Source organism: Musca vetustissima, unplaced genomic scaffold (genome assembly GCF_032173495.1).
Source record: "Musca vetustissima isolate MV318-11 ecotype Yass unplaced genomic scaffold, APGP_CSIRO_Mvet_v1 utg71310, whole genome shotgun sequence".
In the NCBI taxonomy this organism is placed as follows: Eukaryota; Metazoa; Arthropoda; class Insecta; order Diptera; family Muscidae; genus Musca; species Musca vetustissima.
In genome coordinates, this window is record NW_026883050.1 from 20952 (window position 1) to 41450 (window position 20499).

General features: G+C 35.6%; 1 protein-coding gene across 1 annotated transcript; it reads left to right on the top strand.

The window, feature by feature from the left end:
- The first annotated feature begins 8769 nt into the window (after positions 1-8769).
- Positions 8770-15831, top strand: LOC133329791 (pancreatic triacylglycerol lipase-like). Its single transcript, XM_061538255.1, has 5 exons — positions 8770-8888; positions 12309-12574; positions 13308-13937; positions 14002-14173; positions 15398-15831. Exons 1-5 carry the CDS (start codon positions 8771-8773, stop codon positions 15829-15831), a joined length of 1620 nt encoding a protein of 539 aa, XP_061394239.1. The 5' UTR covers position 8770.
- Positions 15832-20499: the final 4668 nt, after the last annotated feature.

The following is a 20499-nucleotide window of genomic DNA, read 5'->3' on the forward strand; positions in this document are numbered from 1 at the left end:
AGGTCCATATTTTATATATAGAATTTTTATAAAATTTTCTGCAAATAAGTTGTTGGCAACCCACTTTGACTTGAAAATGATACTATGCTACTACTACTATACTTAAATTAGGTCTTTATATGATGGATTTGTGAAAACGTGGACCTACATTGTCATATTTTCCAAATATATTCTTTTCCACAAAGAACCCGGAATGAAAATTTACAGATATCCAAAACTCCAAAAATCGGTTAAGACCATTAAATGGAGGCTTATGATCAATATGTGTAACTCAGCGTATAGGGCAACCCTGCAAACAGTAGCAACAAACAATGCAAGGAAGAATTATAGGGAAAAAAGGAGAAACATATTTTCAAAAGAAAGGCACATCCTCCTGTAGATATGAAGAAGGAAACCTGATGACAGAGCATTTTGCTATGCTTCTTGTATCGGATAATAACGGTGAAGAAGATAGCCCAGAACCAATAAGAGGTGACGGTATAGATTGTATACCACCTAACTAAGATGAGGTCAAAATAGCAATTAATCGGCTGAATAAATATAAAGCAACAGGTGCCGATGGATCTCCAGCCGAACTACTCAAGGCCGGTGGCCAGACGCTGATCAGGAGCATGCACCAGCTGTGATTTGAACCTTAACATTCTGTGTCCCGTGCACGAAAAAGGAGACAAGACGATATGTGCCAATTATAGAGAAATAAGTAAGTCTACTTCCCATCGCATATAAAGTTCTATCGAGTGTGCTGTCAATGGTCAATGAAATGCTGCCAATGGTCAATGAAATTATTGGACCATACCAATGGGGCTTCAGACCTGGCAAGTCCACCATTGAACAGATTCGCAATCTGCGCCAAATCCAGGGAAAAACACACGAAAAACACATCGAAACATTCCCCCTATACGTCGACTACAAAGCCGCATTCGACAGCACAATCCACTCCGAAGTGTATAAAAACATGTCTGCAATTGGCATTCCTGCAAAATGAATACGGCTATGCAGGATACCTTTAACTGGTACAGGCTCAGCAGTTAAAGTCGGAAAGGACCTCTCGGATCCCTTCAATACCGAACGACGATTCAGACAAGGTGATAATTTGTTGTGTGACCTGTTTAACATCCTGCTGAAAAAGATCATACGAGATGCAAATGTGAACAGAAATTGCACTCTGTACAGCTCATGTAACTCGCCTACGACGACAACATCGACATACTGGATCGAACATTGCGTGCGGTAATAGCCACCTATGAACAAATTGAGAAGGAGTCTGCCAAAGTGGGTCTGGCAGTAAATGGCGAGAAGACCATGCTGATGGTATCAACGCGCAAGATGGCCAGTATACTCGGATTAACTGTGGATCTTGAGAACTACAGCTTCGAGGTAGTCAAAAATATTATTTTCTTGTTACCGCCATAAATAAAATTAATGACATCAGTTTTGAAATTCGGAGAAGAAAAGATGCTACTAGGGTCTAAATAAGCAATTTAAGAAGTTGGCCACCTGCCGCCAGACCAAACTCACACTCTAAAAGACACTGATACTACCCGTGCTGTTGTATGGATCTGAAGCATGGGTACTTGCAGATGAGGCAGCTCTTAAAGTTTTTGAGAGAAAATTTCTCCGGAAGATCTATAGGCCGATCTGCGTCGACGGTGAATATTGTCGTCGAATCGACATAGTCAGACGTATCGAGCTGCAGCGACTACGTTGACTAGGTCGTGTTGTAAGAATGAATGAGGGTGCTGATGGTTCACTCAGAATTCGATGTAAAGACCAAGTGGAAGACAACATTTCGGAACATGGTTTTTCAAATTGAAAGAACTGCCAAAGTGGGTCTGGCAGTAAGTGGCGAGAAGACCATGCTGATGGTATCAACGCGCAAGACGTCTAGTAGACTCGGAGCAACTGTAGAACTTGAGAAGTGCCTTCAAACCTTTTTTAAGCTCGACCAATGGAACAAATGTTCTGTCACAAGCCAGATAAATATGTCAAAATTATGGACCTATTATAAAAATGTTCTGGGAAAATATTCACCTCGTTTGGAAAATCAGTCGGCGTGGGCAGGTTTTCTCAGTTGGGTACGTCTAATTTTGGAACAAAGACCACGAAATACGAAATTACGGCTACTTCCGTTGACATTACAACCCTTTTTATACCCACCAAGAACCCATTTTATACCCACTATAGGAACATCATAATACTTAAACTGGAGCGGGACCTAAAGGGATAATATGTCAAAAAAAGCGTATATAAAATGTTTCTGCTGATAAGTTGGTACCTAAAAAGAACCTGAAATGTCAAAAAAAACCCTTCGGTTAGAAATTAGGCTTAGGTCCATCAACAAACCTAAAATTGAGTGGGACATTTCTATTGTGGATTTGTCAAAACATGGACCTACATTGAAATTTTTTTGTAAATATGTTCTTTGCACAACGGAATGTATTTTAAAATTTTAAAAATCGGCAAAGTTCATTTTTTGGAGGCTTTGTCAAAACATGAACCTATGATTAACATATTCTGCTAAAAAGTTTTTTTTTTGTCAAAACAAGGACCTATATTGAATATTTTCTATGTAGATGTCTGCCAGGAACCTGTAGCTGCGTCTGAAAACTTAAATATATCAAAAATGGCCTGGTGCCTTGGAATGTTATATCTTCCTTTTCAATGTTAAAGGTCCTAGAAGTAATGGTTATACTAAATATTGTGACCTATATCGTTAGTTCAACATAGTACATACGGATATGGTGACATAGTATTGCATTTCGATCAAGGGAATATGAAATCTGAATCATCATCTCCCCCCAAACACTGTGCGTCTATATTTAAGCTTCTTATTTAATTTTTCTTTCATTCCCTCTCTCATACACAGTCGCTCCCTCTTCATTCATTTTTTACTAGACACATCAATCTTCGAGGTCAGACACTGTGATACTTTCTTTATTTACGGTCTTTGCCGGACTCACAGTGAGACGTAGAGAATTTTTTTGTTGGACTTTGCTGTTGGACAAATTTCCGAATCAACGACAATCGATGGCTTGCTGCAATATTACAAAAACAACAATACGTTGACGATCGCCGTTGATCCGCAAGCCGAGACAAACGGCGTGCGCTTCCAAAAATTTACGAACGAACAATGATAAATCTCAATTTCAATAACAACAATAATAATTTTTGTGGTCGGTCATTTTTCCCCCTGTTGTTGTTCTTCTTCAATTTTAATTGGTCCAAAAGTCGACAACAACAAAATTGTTTGATAATAATCTTTTTTTGAGCGACGAGACATAATTTATTTGGTATTTATTAAAAGACATAGTTTTTTGTGGTATTTAATTATGGGAATTATGAGAAGAGGAAGCTGGGACTAACTACTGACATAGTTATTTAATGTTGATAAGATTAACTAGATTTGAGATGAAAATTTCAAATATTTAAAAAATTTAATCTTTTGGCCCAAAATTAATTGGTCACACGTGTCCCTTGTGGTAGCAACATTCAAATTTAATGGGATTTTGGGGGACCCCCTACGGTATATGGGAAATTGTGTTTCATTTTAAATATAGTTTCGAAGAAAAATTATTAATGTTAGAAATGTTGTCATGCTTCCAAGTGGTAATATAAATAATTAATGTAGTTTCCCAATCTGAAACTGTCAAAGTTTCTCTCTTTTACTAAGTATAGTACTCGTACAGAGGCCGATTTTAACCCAGCTTGTCGATCGGACATGCTAGTGAGCCTCCAAATATACAAACCGACTTAAATCAATCTATACACATATCATTCTGCAATCTATGTAAAATGTCCTGTAAATCGGGCAGACATAGGGAATTTGTTATACCGTTTATATTCTAGGCAAAATAGTGTACACTGTGAAAAATGACGTCTCATTTGGATACATTGATTCATTGGTTTACTATTGTGAAATCGGGCGAAGAAATATATTTGGAAATGTTTTTGCAAAATAATCAGGCTGAATCCCAGTTTGTTGTTGTTATAAAAAACAACTATTTATTAGTGGGGAAAGTATGGCATTGTTTGCCGAAACAATTCCATACCTTTTCAACTGTTGTGTGAGAGACATTTGGGTATGAAAGGTTTTTTGTATAGAAGCAATAGCTTCTGGGGAGAATATCCCAACAAAAAACTAAGGGAACTGATGAGGATCAGTGGCGTGATCCGAAACTATAGTCTTCCCTACCTTACCCTTGGGCAGACGATGCCATACATTCCCCACTAATAAATAGTTGTTTTTTTTATAAAAACAACAAACTGGGATTCAGCTTGACTATTTTGCAAAAACAAAATACAAATGGTATCCCAAATAAAACCGCCAACTCTACTATATTTGGAAATTATAAAAAAAAAATCTGAACAAATTTTTGTCGCAGTCAATTGGATTTTGGCGAAACTTCATCTCATTCGGATCTGCGGACATGCAGAACACGTAGAACAAAATATCAAATTAATGCCAAACTCTGAAAAAAAAACAAATTTAATCATTAATATTTTTTAGGGAAATTTGTTACCCAATTAAGACTCATACTATAAAATAACAGGGAATTCGGTTGGAAAAATGAGTCTAAAAATCCCTGAAATACCGAAAAAGTGGGCAGTTGGGGTGGCCCCTTTTCTAAATATTTCACTGATTTTTTTTAAATGCACTTATGAATTTGTTTTTTTTTTACGAAAATAAATATTAATCAAAATTTTTAAAATTATAGATGACAACGATGGCAGATTATAGAAATAGATGGCAGATGGAGGACATACATTTTATAGATTACAGCCAGTTAAAATGGATGATTGTCCTCTAAAAAAGAGGACGTATGGTCACTTTGGCGTAAGAAATTAATTATTATGTCAATTCTTTTGGATATTACTGTTCCGAATTATAGCTGCCTTTTAATATCATCTTCGGTCTTTATGCCTTCCACCAAAAGGTATAGTACATATTAATTTTGTCATTCCGTTTGATGCAATATATATATATATATATATACCTACCTCAAAATTTTCAACATTAGCATAATTTTCTCATTGTAACGTGGCTTTCCGCGATATTGGGTCCATGTGTTGATATAGCCCCCAAATGAAGATTTCGTCCCATTTCCTGTATTGTTAAGTTTTTAACCGAATTTTCTTATCGAAAGGTCATATTAGGTTTCTCTTAAGTAAACGATTTCTTTCGACAACTTATTCAATATAGTTTATAAATAGGCACCTTGCCAATGTCCCGCTTAATTATACCCTACACAACTATAGGTTTGTGCAGCCCCAAGAGTTTGTAACGCTTCGAAATATTGGTCCTAGACCCACCTTAAATATATCGATCGTCATATCTCGACTAGCTGAGTCGATATAGACATGTGTGTCCGTCTGTCCATTATAATTTGTAAACACAATTTTGCATGCAGGATGGGTTCTGCCAAATGAAGACCCCTATTGTTTTTGGTAAATATCGGTTAATATTTAGGGGATGAAATGGATCATATATTAATTTTTGTCTGTTTTTTGGTCGTTCCAGAGGCCGCAATTATGGTCCAAACATCGCAAATGTTTACATGGAGAAGGGGGTCGTGCCAAAGAATAAGCATGACTGTTTTGATAAAGATCGGTCAATATTTAGCGAGTCAAGTGGACCCTAACTTTTGTGTGAAAAATGACAAAATGTGTATTCCATAGCGTATATATTTACCCCTGAAGGACATAGACCCGAGAAGTTCATAGTATATCCAAGAGGCGTGGTTGACCTTTAAATTGATACAAATTATATTATCGTATTTACTCGGATATGGGAGTTACACTTAAATATTTACAGGTGCTTACGAATTCAGATATTATTTAGTAACTCATTACCACACTAGAGGGCGGGAATATTGCGCTGATCGCTGAAATGTTCCATGAGGTTCCAGTTATGATCAAGGACAAAGCCTACAATTTTCGGCGATCAGATAATAATTTTGGCATGAAGTGGACCGAGTCGATCTGGCCACAATTTAATACCAAACATCACAACACAACCCCCGGTGAAGGGAATCTGGACAAGTACGAGTAATTAGAAGGGCTGTACTGAATATTAGTAATATTTGTTGACCCATAATCGGTCAAGAGGGTGCAAATATAGCGAAATATTGCCAAGCTCAGAATATAGAACCAAAGAAAGTTAGATTTTCGTGGAAGTTGTGTAGGGTGTCATATGGTCGGCCCGTCCGACTGTTCCGCTCACTGGTTTTAAATTATTTTGCTGATATTTAAGTTTTTTATTGGGTAGAATAATTTGTTTATAAGAATTATCAATACTGATCCACTTTTTAGGGTAACCTCCATATAACGCCACATCCCAACTTTTAGTAATTTGGGGAGTTTGGACTAAATTGGCTGCAATTTTATATTTTGGCTTTTAATTGATTAGAACATCTCCCTAAAAAAATGATCAATATCAAGATTCCGAAATATTGACCCTTTGTGAGGGTGGTAACAGAAGGTGTGGACAAATGGGTCTCATCTTCGAACTTTATCTAGAATTGGTTAATATCGGATTAACAATATTCGTTAATATCGGATTAAAAATATTGTAAATGTTCAGCATTTGTGTGGGAGGTACCAGAAGGAGTGGACCAATGAGTCCCATATTTGGATTTCATCTAGGCTTGGTAAAGCAAATAGGTTGTACAAAGTTTGGTTCAAATCGGATAGTCCGTTCTCGTGATATTATAAAAGTAATTTTTAGCAAAATTTTGACCTCTTGTGGAGAAGGTGCCAGAAGAAGTGCACCGATAACCCCATCATCGAATTTAAGGTAAGTTTGGAAGAAATATTATGATGTCCAAAGTTTGGATGAAATCGAGAGTTATTGTGCGCACCAGACAGCCAGACAGACCGGCCGATATTTGTAAATCGACTTCAAATTATCTGAATCGGATTTTGTCAAAAGAAACATGGAGTTGCAATGAGATTTTTTGTCGTAGAAACTTATTTATATATAACGGTACCGACGCATTCTCGGTATTATTAAGGCCTTAGTCGGACCGATGTGGCTGTAATATGATGTTAAGGATTCTAAAAGGCTGACATACTTATATACAGAAAACGATGAAAATAAGAAGAAAATACCTATATAAGGTTAGCGCCCTATTGTCAGTATTTTGAAGATTTTAGGCGAATTTTCTCATTGTAACTTGGATTTTCACGATATTGGAGGGTAAACCGCATTTTTATATAAAATTAGGTCCAGGTTTTGATATAGCTCCCAAATTAACATGCCGCTGCATTTTCCGTTTTAATAAGTCTTTAACGGAATTTTCTCATCGGAATAACATATTGGGTTTCTAGTGAATAACATTTCGAGAACTTATTCTGTAAAGGTTCATGTTTTTAAATTGCCCCCATACCTCTGCCCCCCTTAAATTTCTCCTTCATGTATTTTAATTGATAGGACAATTAAAATACATAAAGGAGAGTGGGACCTTCATATTTAACCTTTTATCATAGAGTCAGTAATACCACAGCTTTGAAATTTGGACTCCGAGTCCACAGGATTTATGACAGCTCGTTCTAAACTGTACGTAAAATACATTTGGCTACTAAAATGATAAATTTTTGGTATTGGGTGAATGAATAGAGCTGCAAAATAATTGCTGTATATAATCGAAATTGTACAAAATTGATTACAAGTGAAATTTTTTCAGTAAAACCTGTTAATGCTTGAAATAAAAAAAAATGTTTTAAATGGTTCGGATCAAAATTTCTGTGTTCAAAATAAAATTATAGTAATCCCAAAACATCGTTGTGAGGGGAATAAAATAGTCCCCTTTTATCCCCCCTCACAACTAATGTAATCCGTAGTTTATTTTTTTTTATTTTTTCTTAAGTTCTTCGCAGATGCTATTTTCAAATCAATGTCTAACTGTTAACTCGCACAAAAGTAAACCCTAACATAATAAACCTTTCATAGCAGATCAAATTCTTTACAAGATCAATGGACGAACATCAGTGGTCACAGTAGCAAAAAGCATTGGTAATTTGCTTTGAACCGACTAAAGCCAGTGGAATAAAAAAAAAAAAAAATACACACAGCTGATAATACTGAGTAATGACGATGATGATACAGATGAAGAAGAACAAGATTCCAATGGAGATGAGAGTTCAGAGAGGCAACAAGTGGAGGTAATTGTACTTTAAACTCTCTCTTGAAAGAAAACAAAACGGAAAATACGAACAAAATAAAAAATGAGCAAAAAAATATAAACCGTTTGGGGGGCTTGAGCATTGGAAAAAAATCATAACAAGTACATGTGGTCAAGATGAGATTTAAAACAAAGAGACCATTAATGGTGGACAGAGCATGCGAGAGATCTTGGAGGAGAGCTCAATTCATTGGCGAATCGGTATAAAATTCCTTGGGAACGTTTTATAAATCTCAGTATAGCGGTGCATTTCAAACAAGAAGGTTTATGGAAAAACAACCAGAAACCAATACGGAAAAAGAAGATTTTTTAAATCTTAAAAAATATAAACATTTTTTACAAAAACAAAGACTTTATAATTATTTATTGTGAATTGTTGTTTGATTGATAAGTGAAAATTGAAAAAAGAAATAATTAAAAGCAAAAAAGAAATAATCAAAGAAATACAAACTAAAGACAGTTCTGTAGTACTACGGAATTGATAAGACATTATAGTAAAAATATTGTGTTTAATTTTTTCAACAAAAAAATTTGGAGAAGAAGAAGAGAAGAACTCAAAAGAAGCTGCATTGTGTTAATTCACCGCCGCAATGTATGTTGCAAATTCCACCGGTGGTCTGATGCTTCAGACCATGCTGTATTTGGCGAATCAAACAAATAGAGCAGCAATTGATACACTGATCGATATGCCGGCTGCAGCAAAAGCTGGTAAGTGTAATTAAATTACCGCAAATGGTTGGGGAGCGAACATAACACAAAAGTTTTGTATCTCGAAAAATCGCCTTTGGCTATGCAGAGCGCCAAAGTGGCAAAATGACAATGCGTTAAAATTGTGCAACAAAACTCTAGAAGTTTTCCGTTGTCTTGCTGCAAACTGTTTTTTGGGGCAATACATCGTGACTAATTTGCAGCAAGCACGTAAGCGTGTCATTTTTTAATAGCCGGCATTATTTTTTAATTGTTTTTGGTTAGGTTTTTGTGTTGCTAGAAGTTTGTTGATGTTTTTGGGTGGAATTTGCTGCAATAGCTTTAATATGTATTTTTATTATTGACATGGAAAACTAGTGTTGAGCCATCAATGACATATTAATATTTTTGAGACATAACCGAGGTCTTAATATATTCTGATTCAAATAATCAGATTATTAGAAAAAAATAATAATGTCGAATAATAAATAACGACGGACTTTAATTAATATAGGTTTTAACCAAGCATTGTGGTGACAACTACCGACAAGATCGAAAATAATATCTTTCATTACTTCAAGAAAAATACTCAGAATTTTCTCCATTATTTTCGGTCCTTAAGAAGTATCTTCTGACTGAATTTGACTAACAAAAATTATAAAAAAAATAGACATAGGAGGTTTCACGCAAGGGTGTTTCTAACTCCAATAAATGCCATACTTAGGAGTATTGCCCGAAAAGATTCTCAAAAGACCGAACGTTGGGGACATCATCATATGGGGTTTATACCTCAAATTATACAAATATTAATAATAATTGAAGGAATATTTGATACGCAATGAAAATTCAAAATATCGCATTATAGCCAATTTAGTGGGAAAATGTGTCCAATGTTTGTTGGGATACCAATATATGGGGGATTTACCTAAATTCAAAAGGACAAGTCTGCGCAACATTTTCAATTATTTATAATAAAAAATACGATTAGCATTTATTTGAATTATATATATATATATATATATATATATATATATTTTTTTTTAGAGAAAATCTGGCCTTAAAAATGTGTCGAATATGTGTTTTTATACCCTTCACCACACTGTGGTACAGGGTATTATGTCTTTTTACATATGGTTCCTTTTGAGAATTTGCATAGAATTACTTTCTGAGTCGATTTATGCATGTCCGTCAGTCCGTCCGTCTGTAGATGTTAAATTGTACACAAAGTACAGGTCGCATTTATGATCTGATTTGAATGGTATTTGGCATAGCTCATTAGTTTGGCCGAAGGAAAACCCCTATTGAAATTAAAGAAAATCGGTTCAGATTTAGATATAGCTCCCGTATATAGTTTCGTCCGATCTAATGTAAATGGGTCGCCAAAGTCCCTATATATCTTTCGATTTGGACGAAATTTGGCATAGAGTTCTGAATTGGGTACAGAATGATAGCTTCCATATATAGTTTTGTCCGATTTTATGTAAATAGTGAACCAAAAACCCTATATATCCTTCGATTTGTACGAAATTTTGCATAGTATACTGAATTATGTCTAGAATGATGTGTGTCAAGTTTCGAGAAAATCGATTTAGATTTTATGATTTAGATATAGCTCCCATATATATTTTTGTCTGATTTATGGTAAATGGCACTATATATCTTTCGATTTGCACGAAGTTTGGCATAGCGTACCGAATGATGTGTGTTAAGTTTCGAGAAAATCGGCTGAGATTTAGATATAGGTCCCATATATGTTTTCGTCCGACTTAATGCAAATGGGGTACCAAAGTCCCTATATATCTGTCGATTTGCGTGAAATTTTGCATAGTGTACTGAATTGAGGCTAGAATGATGTTTGTCAAGTTTCCAGAAAATCGGGTCAGATTTAGATATAGGTCCCATGTTTATTTTCGTCCGATTTAAGGTAAATGGTGCACCAAAGTCCCTATACATCTTTTGATTTGCGCGAAATTTTGCATAGTGTACTGAATTGAGGCTGTGTGTCACGTTTCCAGAAAATCCGGTCAGATTTAGATATAGGTCCCATGACGTGTGCCAAATTTCGAGAAAATCGGGTAAGATTTATATATAGCACCCATTTATATTTTAGTCCGATTTAAGGTAAATGGGGCTCCAGAGTCCCTATATATCTTTCGAATTGCACGTAATTTGGCACAGGGTTCTGAATTAGGTCCAGAATGATGTGTGCTTCGTGGAAATCGGTTCAGATTTAGATTTAGCCCCCATATATTTTCGACCGATTTAATGTAAATTGTGCACTAAAGATCCAAAGTTTGGCCAGCCGGCACCCAATTTTGTACATTGTACTGAAATTATTATAATTGAATGTTTTGTACGTTGAAGTATTTCTAACAACCTCTTTTAAATATTTGTTCGCTCATGACAAGTGTATATACAGAAATTTTGTCTTTTTTTCTGTATTTGTATTTACACTTGATGTTGTTTTTGTTTTGCATGGTCATGGGGATTTTCGTGCCTTTGAGATAGAAATCTATCCCTACCATAGCTCGAGTGTTAAGTTTCGAGAAAATCGGGTTAGATTTAGATTTAAGTTCGTTCAATTTCATCTCAATGTTCCTTCGAAAAGGCGACGTCTGTAGAATATACCCAAAGTGGTGAAGGGTATCATATAGTCGGCCCAGTCCGACTTACTACTTTCCTTACTGGTTTACCCCACACTAGGGTATTATAGTTTTGTTCAGCTCCAAGAGTTTGTAATGCCGCAAAATATTGGTCCTAGACCCACCTTTAAGTATACCGATCGTTACTAGCTGAGTCGATCTAGACATGTCTGTCCGTCCGCCTGTCCATTATAACAGGCCACAGTTATGGACCAATCGTCACGAAATTTTGCATGTAGTATGGGTTCTGGCCGTTATTATTTAGGGGATGAAATGGACCAAAAGAAAGATTCATAAAAATACACACTTATAGCTCCAATGAGCTCTTAAAACATACCCTTGGTCCGTTAAAGAAATCCACATTTTTATACATCTATCAAATTAAAAGCATTTCTGACCTTCTTTTTTTACATGGACCATATGTTCATTACTGTAAAAAAATATAATATAATGTAGATCAATCGATATCAAGCAAAATCTTATTACAAACATTTTTACAAGCATCTTAGCAACATTGGAAATATATAATCAAACAAATAGCCAGGGCTTATCACTAAGTTCACAATATAAACTACAAGTGAAGGGTTCAAGCGTGCGATTCCGACACTTGGAAACATCAAGCAAAAATATACAAACACATATGGAAAAAATCCATAAAAAATATACAATATTGTATATAAAACATATTTAAAAATAAAATTTTAAATTCAGAATCACAAATCATTGGAGATAAGCAAAAAAATCGCAGACATTCTTAATTAGATTCTAATGGAAATTTGTTGTTATTTTGTCTTTGTAGATTTGAATGAAGTACGTTGTTATGGTGTCTATGGCTGTTTCCCCCTTAATGGACCCTGGACCTCGACAACACGTCAAATTAATGTACATCCTCAAAAGCCGTCACAAATTGAACCTCATTATACGTTGTATACGACACGAGCATTTAACGATCCCAAATTTGTCGATTTAAATGATCCCGAAGCGTTACGGCATATGAATATCAATCCGGAGGGGAAATTGTTTTTCATATCCCATGGCTATTTGGAGGGAGGCAACGTTCAGTGGGTAAGTTTTGGAAAGAAACAGATAGAGGTCTCTTGGTATTTAAAAAAAATATCCTTGAAAAAGTATTCTTGAAAAATCCACGTTTATATCTCCTCGGGTTCCTGAAAACCTATTCATAATAAATAAAAATACAAGCTTATATCTCCTCAGGTCCCGGAAAAATACTCTTCAAAAATTCAGGCTTATAGGAGATATAAGATAGGTCCCCGAAAATATATTCTTTAAAAGTCCACACTTATCCCAGGTTCCCGAAAAAAATATTTTTTAAAAGTCCACGCTTATCTCAGGTCCCCGGAAAAATATTCTTTAAAAGTCCACGCGTATCTCAGGTCCCCGAAAAAATATTCTTTAAAAGTCCACGCTTATCTCAGGTCCCCGAAAATATATTCTTTAAAAGTCCACGCTTATCTCAGGTCCCCGAAAAAATATTCTTTAAAAATCCACGCTTATCCCAGATCCCCGAAAAAATATTCTTTAAAAATCCACTCTTGGAGGCCTACACGCTTATCACAGGTCCCTGAAAAAATATTCTCTAAAAATGAACGCTTACCTCAGGTCTCTGAAAAAATATTCTTTAATAATCAATCTTCAAAGATTATTCTCAAGCTATCCTACATTTATCATGGTCTTCCACAGGCCCTTAAAATAATTAAGAACCACCCTTTTCTGGAAATTTCATGTTTTTAACTTCGATGACCCTTCAGTTACTAATTTCCCCCTTTTTTCCTTGCAGATGATTGAAATGGGTAAGGCCATACTGAACGCCGAGCCGGAGGGAGAAGCTGCTGTGGTACTCATCGATTGGGGTGGTGGTTCAAGTCCACCATATGTCCAAGCAGTGGCCAATATTCGATTAGTCGGCGCTATTACCGCTCACGTGATACACATGTTCTACGAAGAGTTGGGCATAGATAATTTAAATAAGGTCCACTTCATTGGCCACTCGCTGGGTTCCCATTTAGCCGGTTATGCTGGATCACATTTACAACGTGATTTCGGGTTGAAATTGGGACGTATTACTGGTATGGACCCTGCAGCGCCGTTGTTCGCCGAAACAGATCCTATTGTCCGCTTGGATCGTTCTGATGCTCATTTCGTCGATGTCATACACACGGATGCAAATATTGTCGGAGGCTTGGGTCTGTATCAGAGAGTGGGTCATGTTGATTTCTATCCCAATGGAGGTGTCGAAATGCCGGGGTGTGATGTTAAACTTCAGGAGTATATGAAAAATCGTCAAAATTCTGTCTTCGAAAATATGCAAATGTTTTTGAGCTGTAACCATTTGAGAAGTTATCAATATTTTACGGAGAGCGTTAGCAGTAAATGTCCTTTTATGGGTATCACCTGTGATTCGTATGAGGTGAGTTTGAGGAAATTTATAAACTTAATTTACAGATTTAATAACGAAGTGTTTATTTTTTCAGAGCTTTAAGGAGGGCAAATGTTCGCGCTGCAATGAAAATGGAAATAGGTGTATGAGAATGGGCTATCACAGCTATGAGGATTATCGTTCGCTGGTTAGGGCCAAGAAAATCGATAGCCGGAAAAATCCTCCCGTTTTGTACTTGATGACCGGTGAGAAGGCTCCCTTCTGTCGTAAGTATTTTAGGAATTATAAAGAAAAATATTTAACGGATATAAGACCTTCGAAGAAGCACGACAAACCTTGAAAAAATATTCCTTAAAAAATCCACGGTTGGAGGCCTACTAAGCCTTAAAAAAAATTCTTTAAAAAATCCACGGTTGGAGGCCTACTAAGCCTTGAAAAGATATTCCTTAAAAAATTCAAGCTTGGAGTCCTACTAGGACTTGAAAAAATATTCCTTATAAAATCCACTCTTGGAGGCCTACTAAGCCTTAAAAAAATGTTCCTTAAAAATCCGCGCTTGGAGGCCTACTAAGCCTTGAAAAAAATTCCTTAAAAAATCCACGCCTTGAGAAAACCTTGAGAAAATATTCCTTAAAAAATTCACGCTTGGAGGCCTACTAAGCCCTTAAAAATATTCCTTAAAAAAATCCACGCTTGGTGGCCTAAAATATTTACGCTTGGAGGCCTACTATGCCAAGGTAAATATTCTATATAAATCCTCGCTTGGAGGCCGAGGAGAGGTCGGATGTTTCTCTAAAAAGTATTCTTTAAAAATCCACGCTAAGAGGTCGGATGTTTCTCTAAAAAGTATTCTTTAAAAAGCCTCGCTAAGAGGTCGGATATTTCTCTAAAAATATTCTTTAAAAATCTACGCAAAGAGGTCGGATGTTTCTTTAAAAAATATTCTTTAAAAATCCACGCTTAGAGGTCGAATGTTCCTCTGAAAAATTTTCTTAAAAATCCACGCTTAGAGGTCGGATGTTCCTCTAAAAAATATTCTTTAAAAATCCACGCTAAGAGGTCGAATGTTACTCTGAAAAATGTTCTTTAAAAATCCACGCTTAGAGGTCAAATGTTCCTCTGAAAAATGTTCATTAAAAATCCACGCTTAAAGGTCGAATGTTCCTCTGAAAAATGTTCTTTAAAAATCCACGATTAGATGTCGAATGTTCCTCTGAAAAATTTTCTTTAACAATTCACGCTTAGAGATCGAATGTTCCTCTTACAAATATTATTTAAAACCACGCTTTAAGGTCGAATGTTCCTCTAAAAAATGTTCTTTAAAAATCCACGCTTAGAGGTCCATTCTTAAAGATCGGTTAACCCTTAAAAAATATTTTCTAAAAATCCACGCCTTGAGGTCTGTTCAGAGAAGTTCTTATATGTTATTATTTCCCCAAAAATACAATAGTCGCCCTAACTAACATTTCATTCCTCTCTCTCAATTCCAGGTCACCATTACAAAGTCTCCGTACGCATATCGGGACACGATCAAAGTACCACCCATGGTGGAGAAATTGGCACTCTCTCAGTACGCCTGCATGGCAAATCCTATAAAAAGGTCACGGAAAAAATGAAATTCACCTCAGAGCCGAAATTCTTTGAACCCGGTTTTGAATACACCAGTTTAGTGGTGGGCAATGAAATTAAAGATCCCGTCTATGCGAGCGTTTATTGGGACTACCAGACAAGTCTTTTCAATCCATTGACATGGCGTCTGCTCACCTCACCACGTATCTTTATATCGTATATTATTGTAGAATCATTGGAATCGCCTCATATTCATCTGAAATTATGTCCCATCAATGAATCATCCGCTGTTATAACGGGAAGTGAAAATATAATGCAACAAAAGTATTGCGAGCATTCCGCCAAGATGATTTAGACAATTTACCAAAAAAAAGCAAAGACCACAAAAAAATGTGGTCCCAAGAGGACTGTGCGAATGTAAGTTTTAAGGAAACCCTTAGGATTTAGGGAGAGAATGAAAATTCTTAGAAAACCAAAATGTTGGAAGATATTAGTATTGAGAAATTATTTATTCAAACCCAAAATTTCTAAAAAGTATTAAATTTTCATAGGAGCTCCTGGAAGTTTTTTTTCGCTCCCCCTAAATGCGTCAACATTGTATCAACAAATCGCACAATCTAAAAGAGTCTTAAAACCAAACTAAATGAATTGGCTAAGCTTAACGAATAACAAATTTAACTAAGCCTAGACACAAACCACTTATAATCATTAAAAATTCCCCTAACTTTGATAATACATCGACCAAAATATCCCATTTTTGTAAGCAGATAATCTCTTAACGAAAAAGTTTCCCCTTTCGTTCTAAATTCTCTTCAGGTTTGTGTCTAGGTTTAGTCAAGTTTTTTTCTTCGTTTCGTTATAACTGTAAACAACTAACAATAGGTGTGTTTTTGTTATCATTTATTGACATTGAAATGTTTTTTTTTGATAATTGGCAAACTCACACCGGACAACGGTATTTATTGGCATATATTTTTTTAAACTTCAAAAAAGAAATTTATACCAATCCCATCCTCCTAATCAATGCATTTTTTTACATCATTAATTTATGAACTATCATCATTTGTAAATAATTTCAGTAATTTAGTTAGACCACAATCAACATTTAATTGTAATTTATTTCTAAGCATACATGATATTTATGAATTTTATTTTTAAATTAAATGAAAATTGTAATATATTATCAAGAAAAAACACAAAATATAAAAAATTATGAAAAATAAAAAAATGTGTGTTTGTGTATTGTCATATTGGATTTAAAATAATTCGTCGCTGGTTTCCAATAAAAATGCTTGAGGCATTCGAACGTCGGAAAGAAAATCGAACTTATTAGTTTTAATTTCCAATTTCCCAAAATGCCAAATTGCAGACAATGCAACCGGAAAATGCAGCTAATATCTTAAACATGTCGAAAATTGGTCTGTGCCGTTATCTAGGAGATCCGAAACTATAGTCTTCTCTGCCGTACCCCACGGCGGACAATGTCATACATTACCTACTAATAAATAGTTGTTGACTATTTTTCAAAAACAAAATAACCCGCCATACTAAAAATGCCCAAAAATAAAGAAATTTGGGACGTAGCCTTATATGGGGGCAACCCTTAACCATTTCTGTGTTTTTGTCGAATATATTCAACATTTAAAAGTACTCTCTTTCTTTGCGATTTTTCCGTTATCCTATGTACCGCTACTATTGCTGTTTTTGATTTTGCTTAAAGATAGACGAAACTGTCCGAGGATTAAAATGACAATTGCAATTTTTTCTAAACTATGTCCCTTTATATGATTTTAAATACAAAATTTTAGATTTTTTATTCCAACTTTTTTTTTGACACTGAAAGGATTAAAAAATAATCAATATTGATAGATTTTAGTAGAAAGATTTACATTGATAACCCAAAATCACAAATTACAGCCAATTAGTTTGTAAAGCGTGCTCAAGAGCCTCAAAATACCGAATATTTGGTGTTATTGTTTTATAAAAAGAGGACCGATTGTATATCAAACTTCCTAATAGTAGAAATGTATGTAAACAATTTCAAAGCTCTATCTTAAATATTGGGAGCTCTATTGTGATTTCAACAAACGAACATCGCTAAATCAACATAGAATTTTATTCTCATCAATAATATATTAGGTTGGGGAAAAGTAAATCCATTATGAATATGTCGATAAAATCGGAGAAATGATCGAAGTTGATCGTCATGTTAGCAGTCGTAACGTCGCCCAGGAGCTAAAAATCGACCATAAAACAGTTTTAACCATTTACACAAAACTGGATTAAAAAAGAAGCTCGACGTTTGGGTGCCACACCTATAAACAGGAAAAATAGGATAGAATTTCCATCTGCTAAGCTTTGGCCAAACAGAATGGAATAGACCCATTTCTTAAACGAATGGGAACTGGAGACGAGAAATGTATCACATACGATAACCCTGTGCGAAAACGATCGTGGTCAAAGAACGGTGAAACACCTCAAACGGTGTCCAAATCAAGACTAACGGTCAGGAAGGTTCTGCTATGCATTTGGTGGGACTGGAAGGGGATTATTTATTATGAGTTGCTTCCATATGGTCAAACGCTAAATTCGGATCTCTACTGTCAACAACTGGACCATTTGACGGTGACAATTTACCAAAAACGGTCATAATTGGCCAACAGGAAAGGTATCGTATTCCACCAGGACAACGCTAGGACACACACATCTACAGTGACTCGCCAGAAACGTTGGGGAGCTTGGTTGGGAACTTTTAATGCGTCTGCCATAAAGTCCGGACTTGACACCAAGCGATTATCATTTTTTTCTTGCATTGCAAAATTTCTTTAATGATAAAAAAATCGTATCTAGGGAGGAAGGATTGCGAAAATCGACTACTAGAGTTTTTTGAAAATAGAGAGAAGGACTTCTATGAGAGAGGCATCATGAAGTTACCTTTAAAATGGCAACAAATCATTTCTTTTTCCCCAGCCTAATAATATATATATATATATATATATATTAGGCTATTCGTAAAAATTCTGTTTCGAGAAAAACGCGTTTAATGTTTGACACGGCATCTTGCCGCCGATTGATGCTGACACAATATCTTTAAAAGTTGTTGCGATTTTTACTTGAAAGGGCATTTTAAGAATATTTTTCAAGGGCCAACTGAGGCGTGGATTTATTAAAGAATATTTTTCAAGGGCCAACTGAGGCGTGGATTTATTAAAGAATATTTTTCAAGGGCCAACTGAGGCGTGGATTTATTAAAGAATATTTTTCAAGGGCCAACTGAGGCGTGGATTTATTAAAGAATATTTTTCAAGGGCCAAGAGGCGTGGATTTATTAAAGAATATTTTTCAAGGGCCAACTGAGGCGTGGATTTATTAAAGAATATTTTTCAAGGGCCAACTGAGGCGTGGATTTATTAAAGAATATTTTTCAAGGGCCAACTGAGGCGTGGATTTATTAAAGAATATTTTTCAAGGGCCAACTGAGGCGTGGATTTATTAAAGAATATTTTTCAAGGGCCAACTGAGGCGTGGATTTATTAAAGAATATTTTTCAAGGGCCAACTGAGGCGTGGATTTATTAAAGAATATTTTTCAAGGGCCAACTGAGGCGTGGATTTATTAAAGAATATTTTTCAAGGGCCAACTGAGGCGTGGATTTATTAAAGAATATTTTTCAAGGGCCAACTGAGGCGTGGATTTATTAAAGAATATTTTTCAAGGGCCAACTGAGGCGTGGATTTATTAAAGAATATTTTTCAAGGGCCAACTGAGGCGTGGATTTATTAAAGAATATTTTTCAAGGGCCAACTGAGGCGTGGATTTATTAAAGAATATTTTTCAAGGGCCAACTGAGGCGTGGATTTATTAAAGAATATTTTTTGAGGCGTGGATTTGAGGCGTGGATTTATTAAAGAATATTTTTCAAGGGCCAACTGAGGCGTGGATTTATTAAAGAATATTTTTCAAGGGCCAACTGAGGCGTGGATTTATTAAAGAATATTTTTCAAGGGCCAACTGAGGCGTGGATTTATTAAAGAATATTTTTCAAGGGCCAACTGAGGCGTGGATTTATTTTTCAAGGGCCAACTGAGGCGTGGATTTATTAAAGAATATTTTTCAAGGGCCAACTGAGGCGTGGATTTATTAAAGAATATTTTTCAAGGGCCAACTGAGGCGTGGATTTATTAAAGAATATTTTTCAAGGGCCAACTGAGGCGTGGATTTATTAAAGAATATTTTTCAAGGGCCAACTGAGGCGTGGATTTATTAAAGAATATTTTTCAAGGGCCAACTGAGGCGTGGATTTATTAAAGAATATTTTTCAAGGGCCAACTGAGGCGTGGATTTATTAAAGAATATTTTTCAAGGGCCAACTGAGGCGTGGATTTATTAAAGAATATTTTTCAAGGGCCAACTGAGGCGTGGATTTATTAAAGAATATTTTTCAAGGGCCAACTGAGGCGTGGATTTATTAAAGAATATTTTTCAAGGGCCAACTGAGGCGTGGATTTATTAAAGAATATTTTTCAAGGGCCAACTGAGGCGTGGATTTATTAAAGAATATTTTTCAAGGGCCAACTGAGGCGTGGATTTATTAAAGAATATTTTTCAAGGGCCAACTGAGGCGTGGATTTATTAAAGAATATTTTTCAAGGGCCAACTGAGGCGTGGATTTATTAAAGAATATTTTTCAAGGGCCAACTGAGGCGTGGATTTATTAAAGAATATTTTTCAAGGGCCAACTGAGGCGTGGATTTATTAAAGAATATTTTTCAAGGGCCAACTGAGGCGTGGATTTATTAAAGAATATTTTTCAAGGGCCAACTGAGGCGTGGATTTATTAAAGAATATTTTTCAAGGGCCAACTGAGGCGTGGATTTATTAAAGAATATTTTTCAAGGGCCAACTGAGGCGTGGATTTATTAAAGAATATTTTTCAAGGGCCAACTGAGGCGTGGATTTATTAAAGAATATTTTTCAAGGGCCAACTGAGGCGTGGATTTATTAAAGAATATTTTTCAAGGGC